Below are 17081 nucleotides of genomic sequence, written 5' to 3' on the forward strand. Positions count from 1 at the left end.
TTTCGTTCCGATGTGCACAGGGTCACCATGAACTAAGGGCCAACTCAATGGCAGTTAACAACAATCATAGTTATGTAGCTATAAATACTTGTTGTTAGTTGCTGTCAAGTCTGTTCCCACTGATGGTGACCCCATGTATGCAGAGTAGAATTGCTCATAGGATTTTCAAGGCTGTGACCTTTTGGAAGCAGTTTGCCAGACTTGTCTTTTGAGGCATCTCTGGGTGGGTTTGAACTGCCAACATTTTGGCTAGTAGCCAAGTACTTAACCGTTTGTGCCACCCAGAGACTTCCTCTATGAAGACTTATCGTTGTTGTTGTGTGCTGTCAAGTCAGTTCCAACTCATAGCATCCCCAAGTGACAGAGCAGAACTGCCCCATAGGGTTTCCTAGGCTGTGATCTTTACAGAGCAGATCACCAGGTCTTTTCTCCTGAGGAGCCACTGTTGGGTTCAAACCACCAACCTTTTGGTTAGAAGTCAAGAGCTTAACCACTGCATCACCAGGGTTCTTTATGTAAAGACTAAGTCCTGAATTACTTCTATTCATCCTGATCCCTCAGCCCCTCAATTTGCATGTGGAATGCTCCTCCCTGCCAGTTGGGCCCCTACTCATCTTTCAGTCCTCTGCTTAAGCCTCATCTCTACTGTATCACAGTGGGGATGACCACCCTCCCATCCCCACCCCAGAGATACATTCTTTCATCAGATACTTTATAAGCACTTACCATGGCCTAGGCACTGCTCTAAATGCCAGAGACACAGCAGTGGACAAAACAAAATCCCTACTCTTCATGAAGCTTATGTTCTAGCAGGAGAGATAATACATAGGATAAATAAGTCAAATACAGTGTTAGATGGTAATGAGGAAACAGAGAAGGGGCATAGGGAGTGTTGGGGCAAGTCGTCATTTTAAATTGGATGGTCAGGAAGGCTCAATGGAAAGGTGACATTGAGCAAAGACTTGAAGGAGGGTGAGGGAGCTGCCATGTGGACACCTGGGAGGAAGTGTTCCAGACAGAGGGAACAACAAGGGCAAGGCATTGAAGCATAGTCAAGGCATAGCAAGGAGACCAGGGCAATGTGGCTAGGAGGAGAGGAGGAGAAGGTCAGGATGGGAAAAGTGGGGTCAGATCCTGTAGGGCCTAGTTAGCCATCGTAGAAGCATTGGCCTGTACTTGGACAGAGATGGGAAGCCACTGAAAGGATTAATCACACTCTCTCTTAATACGTCCCTGTTCTTAGCACATCTCAGTTAGAGAACCAACCCCCTGCATGGCCTTTATCTCTTTCTCCTCCATCCCCCTTTTGAGAACTGAGGAGCAGGACAGTCTGTTCATCTCTGTATTCTCTGGGCCCAGCAAAGTACTTAATAAATGTTTGCTGAACTGAACTTGAGCTAAATGGCAGGTAGCTGCTAACAGGAGCCTGGAAAACCTGGGCAACAATGTTTCATGGGTTGATACATATGGTGCTGGCGCCCATGGGGCTTTTGGCTATTGCACCACAGGCATACGGAGGGAAATCCTTTAGAACCAGATAATCCCAAGGAACGGGGAGTTGCAGAGGGCAGGAGGCGGTGCCTGCTGCTACTTTGACGTCAGGTGTTTTTGCTACTGGGGCTGCCTGCTGGCTCCCCACGCTGTGCCTGGTGCTGCTCCCTAACTGAGGTGTGGCCTTCTCCTGCACAGGCATGCCCGTGGTCCTGTCCCAAGAAGTGGAGTCTGTTCTTGTGGGCGCTGCTATTCTGGGTGCCTGTGCCTCGGGGGATTTCGCTTCTGTACAGGTATGTGAGCACCAAGGGGCAGGCATTGGCCCCTCCTCTGTCTGATGCCAGTCCTTCCTCTTGACAGCAGCTTACATCTTGCAAAACACACAAGGATATAATTAAGAAATGATAGGTTCCAGCCAGGGAAAGCACAAGTGCTTCTAGCCCCAGACATATTTATTGCAGTTTTCATTTGACTTGTCTTCTTCTGTTGGTGTTGGTGGTTCTGTTTTTCTGTTTTTCTGTTCTCCCCCTTTAAAATAGCTCTTAAATTATTTCTTTTAAATTTCCCCTTGATCATTTTTCTTTTAGCAAGTGAAACAGGTAAGGCACAAAACTAAAGTTTTTCACATATATTTCAGATTTTTATTTGCTTATTTTGACCCCACCCTTTTGCAAATACCTCTGAGGCCTCTATCAATGAGAGACACAAATGAAAATGTTAGTTTTTTAAAAAAAGAGGAATTAAAAGAGAAAATAAGGAACAAAGACATAGGAAGAAGGAAATAATTTAGTGGCTGTGATTGAACATATAATCTGGCTCTGAGCTTCCTGGCAGCCAAGACGAAAAAGAACACATGATAAATTGCATAATTCTTGTTTTCAAAAAGAGGAAGCAGACTAGTTTTTTTTTGTGGGAGACAAAGCTTTTCCGGCCACCAAATTGCAAAAGACATTTTACATGCGGTGTTGGAAGAGGCTTTGAGTGGTAAAATAATAGTATTAACAATAGGTTTATGGAAAAGTAGAGAAGCAACATGGTGTAGAGGCTCACAGCACAAGCTCTGGAGTCAGACTGGCTTGATTCAAATCTTAGCTTGCCTACTTACTAGCTCTGTGACCTACCACACTGCTCAGTGCATCCATTTATTTACCTGTAATAAAAACCTGTAACACATAATGAGTTCATTCTATGGATTAGGGGCATATTTACTCCCAGCAATAGTTCTATTATCCCCATTTTATAACTGAGGAACCTGAGGCACAAAGAAGCTAATACCTTGGTCTAAGTTGAAACAACTAATAAATGCCAGAACCAAGAAGTTTGGCTCCTAAGTCTTGACTGAGAGCTCAAGAGATGTTTGTTCAGCTGAGATTCAAAGAGGTTAAATGACTTGCCCAAGGCTTCAAGGTTAGGACTAGAAGCCAGGTTTTCCACCACTAACCCAGGAATTAAAGTTCTATTTATTGTGACCCTCTTATATACCAGGAAAGGTCCCTGGGTGGTGCAAACAGTTTGCTCTCAACTACTAACCTAAAGATTGGTGCTTAGGACTCACTCAGTGGTACCACAGAAGAAAGGCCTGGCAATCTGCTTCTGTAGATTACAGCCGAGAAAAGCCTGTGGAACAGTTCTTCTCTGTAACACATGGGATCACCATGAGATGGAATCAACTTGATGCCAAGGGGTTTGGTTTTGTATGAACCAGGCACTGTGCTAAGTGCTTTGCATATAATCTTTCTGATACTTGTGACACCCTTGCATGGGCAACGGACATTGGTAACAGAGATTCAGAAAGATGAAAACTTAAGGGTACACTGTTAGAAATGGACAGATGAAAAAATTCTGATGCTAAAATCTGTGTCTTTTGCACCACACCACACTGCCTAAGCCCCTGGAATTGATGGCTGTGAAATACCTCTTCCGAGGAATTGAATCCACTTATGAATGCTTATGGATTTTAGCTGAAGTTTTACACGTAGATGGTACAGATGAATTCTCAACTTGTTCTGGATATTGTAGTACTCTTAGAAGCATCACATGGAGACGTTTCTTCATTGTTGAAATGTCAGTGACTTATCAGTTATTCTTTCAATGTCTCAACTTGTGCAGCAGTGTTCTTGCAACTAGATGTCCAGCCCTTCCTGGGATTAATTATAACAGCTAAAATAAAACAGCAGGGGTACGTGCTGAGGCCCTGCATGTGTTACCTCATTTAATCTTGACAATCTCCCTGTGGGATAGATATTTTTACCTTCATATTATATATAAGAAAACCAAGGGTCAGAGATACTTAAGTAATTTGCCAAAGGCTACATAGTAAGGGGCAGAGCTAGAATTGAAACCAAAGTCTTTCTGGGCCATATCCTATGTGGAGTCTCATTATTTTTCTAATTTGTTTGATTTCTTTTTCTCTCTAAAAATATATTTTGGCTTCTTAAATGTCCAAAAGTATATTTTCTGAAAGGAAATGCCATCAGTCACAAATCAGGAGATGGTTTGCAGTGAAACAGAGAATAGCAGGACAATCGTATTATGATTTATAGCACTTCATTGATATCTTACAAAACCGGCTTTCTACCTCCAAGGAGATTCCACTCACATCCTCCCTTAATGGAAACTGGGCTTAATTCCACACTGACATCATTGCTACATGAGATTTTCAACTAATCTTCTGGAATGGAATCTAAGATTTGGTAGATCAGATGTTGGAATTGGTGACTTGAGCAGAATCAAGCCTCACAGCATCTTAAAGACAAACTCATGCCTCCTCTTCAACCCAAGGAAGGATGTGCCTTTTTTGGTTGTTTTTAGGAGACAATATAATCTGGTAGGAGTCCCTGGGTGGCGCAAATGGTTAAGCGCGCGACTACTAAGGGAAAGGCTGGCGGTTCTAACCGCCCAGAGTCGCCTCGGAAGACAGGCCTGGCGATCTGCTTCCGAAAGGTCACAGCCTTGAAATCCCTATGGACAGTTCTACTCTGCACACATGCGGTTGCCATTATTTGGATTGATTCAATGGTAACTGGTTTGGTTTGGTAATCTAATAAAGAGAACCCCAGGCTGAAAGAGGCCTGAGGTGTCAGCTGTCATCCTTTGCCTGAGGGAATCTATGAGTGCTTATCTGTATCCTCAGAGAATGCCACCTTCCCTCTCCATTGCTTGTTTTAGTTTGTTTAAAAAAAATTTTTTTTTTTTAAATTAGAATAGCAGCCACTCATGTGGACTGTTGAAATGAAGAGCCTTTGAAAACTTCATTGACCGCCATAAGCTCCTGGTGTATCAACACCGTTGTGATTATGTTTGGAACTGCTTTGGAAATGCAAACGTGTGTAGGTTTGGCTCCATTGTCCCCTAGCTAAAGAAGGGGAAACAACCCCAAGGTCTGGGGACCAGTTCTTCTGGCAGTTGAGATGAGGCAGAGTTGCTTCCTCCCTGTGATTTACATATTTCAACCTGAATTTCAACACACAGCCTTTTCTTTGAAATTCAAAGATCCTAGGCTGGTCTGCATGGTACCTGCTACTCCTTCCTTTAAGAAAGCTGTGCAGTTCCTGCCAGCACCTCAGTGATTCCAGCAGGCCAGATGTTTTATCTTCTCACAGACCACACACATCTGATGGTTGGGTGGAGGATTTCACTTCTTATCCAGGTGGGCAGACTTTGGTAGACCCAGCTAGAGTCATCTCCTCAGATGAAGGAGAGGCTAGGAGAGTCCAGAGGAGGCATGGCTATCCATGGACCCCAGATGCGAACCTAGCAAGGAGATTTGAGGGCCTGAGGAGACAGGGTTTCGCAATTTCTTAGACCCGTGAGTGAAAGACTTCAGCCAGGGGTAGAACCCTATAACCTCCTTTGGTGACACAAATGAATCAGAAGTACTTACAGCTGTGCATTGCTTTTACAGACTTGTAAGTGGAGGAGAGGGACAATTGATGCAATTTTCTGTTGGGCATTAATGGCACAGGACTGGGCAGTGTTTCCTTCCAATGTGCATGAGGTCAACATGAGTCAGAGGCTGACTCCACACTAGCTAAGAACAACAGCAACTAATAGGAGAGATCTGTTGAGTATAAGGGCCATTGCTATTCCAGATTTTGAAACATGCTGGCAATACCTAGCTTCCACCTCCTCTTTTATCTGTTTATAGTCCCTTTTCATACTCTCTCTCTATCTCTCCTCCTCTTCTCCCTTCCTGTAACTTCTAAAGTCTTCCTACTATTCCCTTTTCATATTAGGATCTCATCAAGGGTACTTAAACAGTTATCCATACTAAAGGATATAATGACTGATAATAGCTTAAAGAGTTATCCCTCTCCAGAAAGGGTGTTCTCCTTTTAGTAGTTTTCAAAACTGTCCACTAGAGTATGAGTGCCTTGAGGACAATTATCATGTCATAATCATCTTTATATCTGCAATACACTGTAGGGCCCAAATAATGTTTGATAAATAAAATGGAATCAAACCACAGAGATGCTGCTCTTAAGGTAAAAGTTTATCTTTTGAGTAGATGGAGGTGATGCATTTGAGGGAAGGGAGTCTTTCTACCTCCTTTTATTTGTAAGGTGGTAGAATCCATGTAGGCTCAGCCTCAATGACCTTTCTACTCTCCCATCCCTGGACAGCCCTCCCATCACCCCCATCGTTGTCAGTAAACTCCAAAATGATCCTCTCTGAGTAACCAGGAAAGCAAGAAATCATAATTAGAAGTTGGGGACATCCTCTAACATTTTTTGTAGACTTCTGGGCCCTGCAAAGTTAACGAACAGGGAAATAAAGAAAGAAATAGCAACATGCTTATGTTTTCTAGGAGTCCCTAGGTGGTACAAATGGTTAATGTACTCAGCCGCTAACTGAAAGGCTAGAGGTTTGAGTCCACCCAGAAGAGCCTCAGAAGAAAGGTCTGGCAGTCTACTTCCAAAAAATTAGCCATTGAAGACCCGATGGAGTGGTTCTGCTCTGACACACATGGAGTCGCCATGAGTCAGAATCGACTCCACAGCAATTGGTTTTTACTGGTATGTTTGCTAAGCACAGACAGTAGAGAGGTTTTAAGGAATATAAAGAAGAAATAAAATAAGAAACCAGCCTGAAGACATTATAAGAGAAGCTCAATCAAACAGCGAAGTGGTGGAAATATAAAAAAGCTTTCCATTTTCTGCTTCCGCAGGCCTCATACAGATGGCATGAGCTTTCTCTCGTTTCTTAAGAGGCAGTTGTTGTGGTTTTTCTTCCCCCAAGACTCTTTATAAAAAATAAGTTTTAATTCTAACACTGCTATTGATTTTGGCCCTCCACTCAAGAAAGTGGGAGAGACAACAAAAGCGAAAACCAGCAAAAGGAGACACTGACAAGAGATCAGAATGAATTCAGCAATCATTTTAAGGGGAGTGCCAGTGTAAAGAAAATAAGCCCTCGGAATCAACCAATTAATCAAAAACCTTTCTTCCTCCCGCCGTGTGAGTGTTGTTGCCCCTGTTAACTGCTGACTCTGTTGGCTCCCACCATCGACTCTCCTTGTCACGTTCCAGACAGACACCTGTGTCTTTCAGACCAATAAATGTAAGTGGCCAGTTGAAAGCAATGATTACTCACCCCTTCGGTAATGTGTGCCCACAAGATAAACTATCCACGCTGACTACAGTGGGCTACCCTTGAGGTCAGTCCTTGCAAACATCCTCATGCTTAGCTCAAGCCTCTCCTCCTCTTTTTTTTTTTTTTTTGTTTTTTGTTTTTTTTTTTTACAAAATGTGCTTTATTTAGAACCAGTTATATTCATCACGTGCTATATGCTTCAAAGCCTGTGATTTGGTATATGATGAAGTATATCTCCTATTCTGTTTTATTTCTTAAGAGCCAACGTTCTATGATTTTTAGCTTGATTTTGTGTTCTATCACCATAGATACAATTTGCAAAGTAAAACTGGTTATCATGACTTTAATTTTTGGACGTTTGGAAACACTGAAATATAATGGATGTTCAGAAATAGGAAACCATTCCATTTCTCAGTGCACTCAATCTTAACTTCCTTTTTTGTTTTGATTTTTTCTTTACCTGGAATACATGGTCATTGTGAAAACATAAGAAAATGCAGTTAAGATAAAAAAAGAATATGAAAACCCTGATCTTACTATCCTAAAATAACTACTCTTTAATATTCTGGTTTCTATATTTTTAGTCTTTTTGTATGTATTTTTTTATTATTTTATCCTTTTTTGAAGTTAAAAATAAATTTATACAATGCATATTGTTTTGTAGTGTTTTTCCCCACCTAAAAATATGTATTAAGTCTCTTTACTTATCATTTTTACATGTTGTGTAATTCTCTACCCTATAGAGTACTCCATAGGAGTTCCTAGGAGGTGCAGTGGTTAAGTGCTCGACCACTAGCCCAAAGGCTGGTGGTTTGAACCCCCCCAGAGGCACCTCAGAAGACAGGCCTGGTGATCTGCTTCTGAAAGATCACAGCCTTGAAAACCTGTGGAGCAGTTCTGCTCTGCACAGATGGGGTTGTTATGAGTTGAAATCGACTCAGCAGCAACTAATAACAACAGAGTAACCTGACTTATTTCATCAGTCCCCTAGTCTTGAATATTTTAGAATGTCTATATTTTAAAAAATACTGCAGTTTAAATTTCTGCAGTTAAATTTTCGAACACTACTTAAATTATTTCCATAAAATCAATTATAGAGGTATAATTGTTGGGTCAGAAGGTTTACTTAACTTTAAAACTTTTGATACATGCTAATGATTTATACTTCCACTGATAGTGTATGAAAATACAAAGTTTAGAGATTTCTTGTGTACAAGGAGTCTTCTTAAAATCTCTCTTGCTGTGAATTTTAGTTCTATTTATCTTTTTATCCCCAGGTGTCTTACAGTACTATTCATTTCACATATGGTCCTGATATTATCAACTTTTTCTGGTAGCCTCTTGCCCTTTTTTGCTCAAGCATGTGTTTCTGGAGATACGATATTCTGGTTTCTAATTAAATAGATTTAGATTTCTGATTGAATTTTCTGAATATCCTGTCCCATATGTCAATGCCTCATAGAAAGTCAACAGAAAACCCTGGAATGGTAATTAATAGTTTGAAGAAGGATTAAATTAAGAATGTGGTGTTGGACCTAACATTCATTAAACTTATTGTCACACCTGATTAACAGTACATTCTTATTTTTTTTTAAGAACTGCCCCGCCCCAAAATAAAAAAACTCCCAAATTCGTGTTCTGATTAATCGTAAATCTTGTTCCTGTCCAGTCTGCAGAATGGCACCATGAATGTAGATTTCAAAACATTAGTTCAAAATTAAAATTATATTTTTAGGAAATTCTTTCACTATATAAGATATACAATATTTGACTTTCCTGTTCCTTATGGGGTTATCTAGGGTCTGTCACATGCCATCCATTGTCATTCATAGGATTCTTGCAGTAACCCAGTAGGTGTTAGTCTCCATTGTACAGATGAGGACTCTGAAGTACAGAAACATTGTATAATCTTGCTTGATACAAAATCCATGCTGTTTTTATTCTATCAAACCGTATCTTATTATTTTGTTGTTGTTGTCAAGTCAGTTCCCATTCATGGCCACTTTATGTATAACAGAATGAAACATTGCTTGGTCCTGTGCCATCTTCGTGATCATTGGTGTGTTCAAGTCCATTGTCATGACTATTGTGTCAGTCCATCTCACTGAGGGTTTCCCTTATTTTGCTGACTCCCTTTGCCAAACGTGATGTCCTTTTCTAGTGGATGGTCTTTCGTGGTGACATGTCCAAAGAAAGCAAACTGAAGTCTCACCATCCTCACTTCTAAGGATCATTCTGGTTGCATTTCTTCTAAGGCTAATATCCTAGTAAATATAAGCCGTTGCTTGAGAAAGGCAGAGGTTTCATATGGCAACTCAACTGCCTTTTAAATGGTATTGATTTATAGAAATTATCAGCATCACATATTTGACATCACTGCATGGCTGAGTATTGAATATAGAAATAAAAATAAGAAAGGTGGCCTCTTTGGTTTGGAAATTTTCTGATTCCTTTGCCCAGAGAAGAGTTTATAGCATCCTTACCAGTATTGTTTTGCTTTATTTATTTGCTTTTAATCATAGTCATCGCATTTACTTTTTGTAGAGGTAGATATAAAATAGCATTTTAACTAATTAAGAACTTTAATTAATAGACACTTCTAATAGTATTGTGATTAACATAAATATTAGGCTAACAAACATTTTTTCCAAATGCCCCCCTCCCCAGTTTTTATTTAGGAACGTAAGAGTTGGGCTTTTATGAAAGCAAACAGTGGCCAAATATCAGAGTCCTTATCAACTTTGAAGAAGTACAGAACTAGATTGCTGAAGTAAAATTTTTCTAACTCTTTGACTTGATTTTGTTTAAGACAATATTTCATACCAGCACAATTCTAAAGAAATATGTGAAATCATCCCATAGAAACAAGTGTTTGTTAGTAATTAATCTTTCTCTCTATCACTTCTGCCTTTGCTTTTCATAATAATCACACTCAGAAAAAAACAGAAATGAATAGTTTGGGATCTTCTTTGTCTACATTAAGGTAAGTCATGTATAGCAGATCCAAGCTTGTATAAGTTTAATATTCAACACAGTCAATTAGGCCATGGAATCAAATAAGAGATGAGGAAAGACAAGGTCTTTACTTACATCAAAAATATTCTGTAATTGGGAAAACAGCACTGAAAAAAACTTCTCTCTCTCTCTTTCTCTTTCTCTGTCACATACACACATACATACCCACACACACACACCACAAAATACAGATAAGAGGTTTGACTCAGAGACATGGAATGGATAGAGGTCTTTTGAAGTCTATGAAAGCATTTTGGTTGTAGTACTGAGGTAAATGATCAAGAAGTATGCAGAAGAAAATAAATGAAAACATTACTACCAGTTGCTGTCGAGTCAGTTTACTTGGTACTCTGCAGTGAATCATAAGAAAGTGCCATGGGTTCAAATAATTGAGTGGCATGACTTTAATCAATGCATTTCAAAGAAATAAGAGTATTTTAATTTTTTTTTTTTACCAGGTTAAAAGCTGTGTGAGGACATTTCCTTTACTATTATAGTGATTTTAAAAATGAGGCAACTGCGATTGCCAAAGCCAATGGCTACAAAATGATGGAGCCAGGATCCAAGTCCTAGCCTAGGATTGCAAAGGCTAGGATTATTTAATTCTACCACAAATGGAAGTGAAAACTTCTGGGGCTAAAAAACTAGTGTCAGAGCTGGACAACTAGAATTTGGTAGTACATGAAAAAGGCATTGTGTTAGTCAAAGTCCCTCCAGGTAAACAGAGAGCACCTCAAATTAGGATAATTTTAGGAGAATTCAACAAATGGACTATTTACAAAATTATGGGCAGGGCACAGGGAAATCACCAGGGTGAGTATGGTACCCTGGGGTATGTACCAGCTGGGCATAATCACCACCCCTAGACCTGAAGAGGTGAGAGAAGGGTGTAGTTACTGGAACCCAGAACAGAGGGCTATGTGACCTGTAAGGCAAGAGGTAAGTAATTGACCCCATCTCCTCCCTCACTCTGATCTCTTGATGAGCTCCCTGTTGGACTGAAAGTCAGAGGCACGAAAGCTCGTTGATGTAGTCCATATAAGTTAGCCTTGCTACGTACAGAGAAGAGTGGGGAGTGGATATTCAGGAGTAGGTGGAAGGTGTCCAATATAATCATCTAGACTGTGCTACTCAGAGTGGTCTGTGGACCAGCAGCCAATCTGGGAGTGGTTTGTTATAGGTCCCCCATGAGATAAGGAACTTGCACCAGAATATAAATCAACTGTGCCACTGGTGTACTGTTTAGTTCAGTTGACATTCTCTTCATAGCAAGATGTTCACAAAGAAAGAATCAGTGTGTTGTTTTACATTCTGGTGCAAGCGCCTTATCTTATTACAGACACAGACAGGCCTTCTGAGTCACACTGATCTAGACTCCATAGCTCTACAGATAATGATAAGCATACTAGAGGTCCTCAAAAGGGACCCCCTTATCCCTGCTTTCATATCTTCTGCTAAACAGAAGGAAATATTTTTCCGCATCTACTCTGAGCTAGGCACTGTTCTAAGGTACTCCAGATGATATTTAATTCGTGCCATTTAGGTTATAAACCTCACCTTTACAGATAGGAAGCTGAGGCTCAGAGAGTTTAAGCAATGTACCCATGGTGTAACAGCTAGCAAGTAGCAGAGCCAGCCCTCAAATCCAGATCTACCTAACTCCAAAGGCCATGTTCTTCCTATGTCTCTAGGCTGTTCTAAGACCCGTGCTTAAAATTATCTGACACTAACACCAGAAGCAAAGGGGATTGTAGGGGGGATTGCCTTATTTGGAGTCCTATGGCTGTGTTCTTTGTATGAGTAACAGCCCAGTCATGGCTCCTAAGAACAGACACACCCCAACTCCAAAAACTCAGATAGCACCATTTATAGGACCCCTGTTACTCCACATTAATGCCTTTCCCAGACCAGCCAGCCAGGTCAGAAGGTTTGTTTCTAAGGGGCTCTTGTTTATTTCCATCTCTTTTTAAACCTGGGAGGTCAGGAAGAAGGAGGGGGAAAGAATTCATGAGAAGGATGCATTTCCTTAGAAACGTTATTAATTGGCTGGACAAAACAAGAGAAGGAAATAAAATAGCTGTTCCTTACTGAGTAAAGGCATCTTCTTCCCTTATCTCATTAAAAATTAAAAGCACTCTTGGTTTAAGTAGGGCAAATTAGTAATTAAGTGCTATATAATCAACTTGTGTAAACATAATATTGAAGGGGAGGCCAAATTAATCACTCCACTGGCTTGTTTTGCTCCCATTAATGTACCTTTTATTCAGGTCCTTCCTGTGACACCAGGATGCATTTTCTGCCCCCCTCCGTTGCTAGAGATAGCGGGGGCTGTGATTGCTGGGCTGACAGATGACGGTGGGCTAGATCTGGAGAAGGCATGTGTGTGGACCTTGATTCAGAGTAGGTAATGAGAATCCCTGTTTGATTCATTGAGCCAGGGCTCATTACCAGGAGCCTACCATGTGCCAGGAGCCCTGGTGGCACAGTGATTAAAAGCTCAGCCACTAATCAAAAGGTCGGCAGTTTGAATCCACCAGCCACTCCTTGGAAACCCTATGGGGCAGTTCTGCTCTGTCCTATAGGATCACTATGAGTTGGAAGCAACTTGATGGCAGTGGATTTGTTTTTTCTGTTTTTTGGACCATGTACCAGGGACAGTCCTAGATGTGGCAGAGCAAAGAAGAATTAGACACAGACTCAGCACTCAAGGAGTTTCCAGTCTAATGGGGGAAGGTAGACACAGAAAGCTACAGTTATGAAATAGTCAGTACTAAGGTATAATGGCAAAGAGCATGGGATCTTGCTTGCATTCAAGTCTTGGCTCTGCCACTTACCAGCTAAGTGCCCTTGGTCAAGTGATTTAGTTCTGTGTGCCTCAGAGCCCTCATCTGTAAAAGATAATAGTATCTACATTATAGACATATCTCACAACTCATGTTATGAAGAGTAAACATGTTAGTAAACAAAAAGCAAAATAGTGTTTATTTATGTTGGCTATTATTTTTTTGGGGGGGAACCCTGGTGGTGCAGTGGTTAAGAGCTCAGCTGCTAACCAAAAGGTCAGCAGTTTGAATCCACCAGCTGCTCCTTGGAAACTCCATGGGGCAGTTCTATTCTGTCCTGTAGGGTTGCTAAGAGTCGGAATCGACTCGATGGCAATGGGTGTTTTTTTTTTGTTTTTAATTATAATTATTATACAATGCGTTAATGGAGCACCCAAAAAGGAGTGTCTTCTACTCTTCCAAAGTTTGGGAAGTTCTTCTGAGGGAGCAACATTTGAACTGGGCTTTGGAGGGTTAGTTCTTGTTGGAGCTAGAATTCAGGGGTCCATGTGATTCTAGGCCTATGTTCTTAATCTTTACGGTAGAGTGCCTCCCCTGAAAGCAGAGAAGGGGACATCTGCCACAACCCCACACACATCTCTCTCCATTTCCAGCTTGACATAGTAAATATTGTAATAACTGCTAGAGCCTCGGCCATGTGGTAATATGAACTGCCTGCTAAGTATGGGAATGGAAAAGGGAGTGAGCTGAGTCCCTTGTGGGCAGGGTCAGAAGAAATTGAATGAGGTGGAAGAAGAGGCTTCTTGCATAGAGAAAGTACCCCTTTAAATCGTCTTCCCACACCCTAGGGCGATGCCATCTCCTTGGCTTGCTAGCTATGTAAATGAACTTGGACAAGTTACTTAATTTCTCTGACCCTCAGTTTCCATGTTCACTGAGCCCACTAAGTTGCTGCAAAGATTCAATAAATGAAAGCACACTTAGCGCAATGTCTGGCGCATAGGAAACTATTTCTGTTCCCCGTATTAACTTAATCCTCACAATGGCCCCTATGAGTTAGGTGGTATCATTGTCCCATTTTATAAAGCAGCAAATTGAGGCACTTGAGACAGTGATAAGCTTGCCTAAGGTCACACGGATGGTTAAGTGGAGGGATTTGAACTCAGGCAGTCTGGCTGCAGATCCACCCTCTGCCTATCCCCCGGCCCAGTGCTTAGGAGGGCCCTGGAGCTAGATTTACATGTCACATGCTAGAAATGGCAAAAGCCACTTGATGATGTCCAGGCCTCCACTTACCAGTAAGGAAGAAGCTCTTTGTTTCTCCTGCTTGAGGGAGGACAGGGCTGAGCCTATGGCCTTGGAAACCTTTTAACAGCCAGACAGGTGGGGTAGGCCAGAATGACTCACCAGGAATCATTGTTCTTGGGAGCAGTAGAAATGTAGCTGCTGACACTGACTTGGCAGTTTTGCTTAGGGAACAAAACAATTTGTTTGTTTGTTTATTACTCATATTCTGCTTCCATAAAGGATTTCAGGAAGCTAAAATGATGAATGACTAAGCAGGCTAGCAAAATAAAACTCACACGTCAGAAACTATGTAAAAAAAGAGAAGAATATACTAACCACTTAGACCAGGGATCCTCAAACTCAAAAGCCTTCAGGTGCCAGACAGGCCATATAAGCCTGGGAAGATACCAGCAAAGGACAAAATGAATGATTTGATTCTGTACCAGGCTGGAGAATGTATACTCTGACTAAGAACATTGAAATTTAGAGGTGTTTTCTTTTTTTTTTTTTTTTAAAATCCCTGGATGTGTGAGTGCCTCACCCTGGTTTGGTGAGTGCCAAGCCAAACAAATTGATGGAACAGTTTTTGCCTATAGGCCTCTGGCCTGGACTAAGGGAATTACTGTGCTTTGACTGAGTTTCCAGGCAGCCAAGGCAAAACTGGGAAATAGGTCAAGTCATACAGTGTCCACAGAATAAAGAAAGCATACCAGTTCTTCAAAAGAGATCACATTTTTCCTAGTACCAAATTCTAAAATTGTCATTCCTTAGAAAACTAACCTAGAAATCCTTCTACAGCACTTTTTCAGAAGAAGCAGAACATTGCTTGTATCACCTTGTTTAGAGAGCCCAGGGCATGACATTGAAAATGGACTTTAGGTTAAGCATAGGCTATGTTCTGGAGATGTAGCAGGATCCAGGGGTAGAACTGAGAATCCCCAGTTAGTGGATGGATAGCATGTCTCTTAGCCTCTCTTCCCTGAGTATTCCTTCCCTCAGCCCGCTTTGCAAACAAAACTGAATCACTGACCTAGGAACTCTTAGAGGACCTCAGCACTAAAGTTTTTACCAGCCTGGCATCGAGGAAGTGCTAAAATGAAGCACGCATCAGTCGAGAAGGGCAGCAGCTGTTGAAGCATATCAAATATCGATAAACAGCAAGCCCGTAGAGGCCGCTGAAGTTGGCATCTTCTTAGCAAAAATACCCTGCTGCCTTCAAGAGAGAACACCGTGGACTTTTATAAACTATAAGTGGTGTAGCTGTTCCCCACCCCCTAATCTGAACAACCAGCTCGCTTACAGATGGTATGCTATACTCTTTTTTTTTTTTTCTTCTAATCTTTACTTTTTTTAAGGGCAACTTTAATGCTCACAGAGTGTTCTAGGCTTTCAGCCCTGGAAATGCAGGTCTTCAAAATATCCTCTCTGTGATTATGAGAAGTTTCATGTTCAACGTATCTAGTACCTTTCTTTTTACTATTAGCAATATGATTCATATTATAACTAATAAACCTATTATAGGGCTATAGCTAAGAGCACAGGCTCTGATATCACACAAATTTGAGTTCAAATTCTGTAGCCGTGCATTAAGACAATCCCTTCACCTCTCCAAGCCTGGTTTATCATTTTTAAAAATAAAACTGTTAAGAATACCTACCTCATAAAATTTTTATGAAGATTAAATGAGAAAATATGTATAATTAGCACAATTATTGGTATTAATCAGCTTTCAATGAAAGGTATACAGACTGATAGTCATATTTATAATGATAACTACCATCATTATTCTACCACCTATCTGCCATTTTGTCACACTGTGGTGGGTTGTGTGTTGTTATGATACTAGAAGGCATGCCAACAGTATTTCAAATACCAGCAGGCTCACCCATGGTGGACAGTTTTCATCGGAGCTCCCAGACTAACAGACTAGGTAGAAAGGCCTGGCAATCTACTTCCAAAAATTAGCCAATGAAAACTTTATGGTTCACAACAGAATATTGCCCAACATAATGCTGGAAGATGAGCCACCTAGGTTGGAAGATACTACACGATAACCGCAACAATGGGCTCAAACATGCCAACAATCATAAAGACGCGTAGAACCAGGCAACATTTCTCATTATGTTCTACATAGGGTCGCCATGAGTTGGAGCAAACTCAAAGGCAGCTAAAAAGAAAACATCATCATTATTATTAGCCAGCTACAAATGACAGTATACTAGAGCTTTACATATATTTTTGAAAGATAGCTGAGCTAGTCATTTGCCTGTTTGCTGTCAGATACCTTGTTCATCCCTTCCTCTGCTCTGTTCTGCATTACATTTTCTAGGCTCCCTTGCAACTGGCTTGTGGGCAGGTTTGACCAGTGGGAGATACTGGTGGAAAACTGAAGGAAGAGAAGTCAGATCAATTCTCCATTTCATTACAGCAGCAGCTGTGTCTCGTGTGTGGTTCTAGCTTCCAGCCTCTCTTTCGGGTCCCAGCTCTGGCTACTCAGCCCTTTTGACTTTAGCCTCAGCCTGATATCCCCGGCCCCTGGCTCTGGTCACATCACTGCCTCCCATTGTCCCTCAAGCCCTAAGAAAGGGAGCAACTTTCTGCTGTTTCTAATTTCCGGGTCATCTCAGCATCATCTGTTTGGCTTCTTAATTTATTCTGTCGTCTAGGACAGACGACACATGTGGCATAGCCTGCTTTATGATACCTATGTCAACCCATTTCTTGTTTTAAATTCTTTATTTTGAAAGACCTACAGTAGTTCCTAGTACTCTGACTGGATTGTGACTTATATAATTGCTTTTAAAAATTAAAAGAGAAGTCAGTCCTTACCACTTCCCCTCTTCTCTCTCTAGTGGAATGGGCTAGGCCAACTGGAGAAAGGGTAGCTGGTTATCATGGAGAGCAGTTCACTCT

General features: G+C 41.1%; 1 protein-coding gene across 1 annotated transcript in view; it reads left to right on the plus strand.

Annotated features, from left to right (window-relative positions):
- The window catches only part of FGGY (FGGY carbohydrate kinase domain containing), a 557022-nt gene that overhangs the window by 454595 nt on the left and 85346 nt on the right, over positions 1-17081 (plus strand). The window contains exon 14 of the mRNA XM_004368991.2: positions 1690-1784. Coding sequence (XP_004369048.1) covers positions 1690-1784 — 95 coding nt within the window. The remainder of the gene's footprint in view (positions 1-1689; positions 1785-17081) is intronic.

This window comes from Trichechus manatus, unplaced genomic scaffold (genome assembly GCF_000243295.1).
Source record: "Trichechus manatus latirostris isolate Lorelei unplaced genomic scaffold, TriManLat1.0 scaffold00003, whole genome shotgun sequence".
Taxonomy (NCBI): Eukaryota; Metazoa; Chordata; class Mammalia; order Sirenia; family Trichechidae; genus Trichechus; species Trichechus manatus.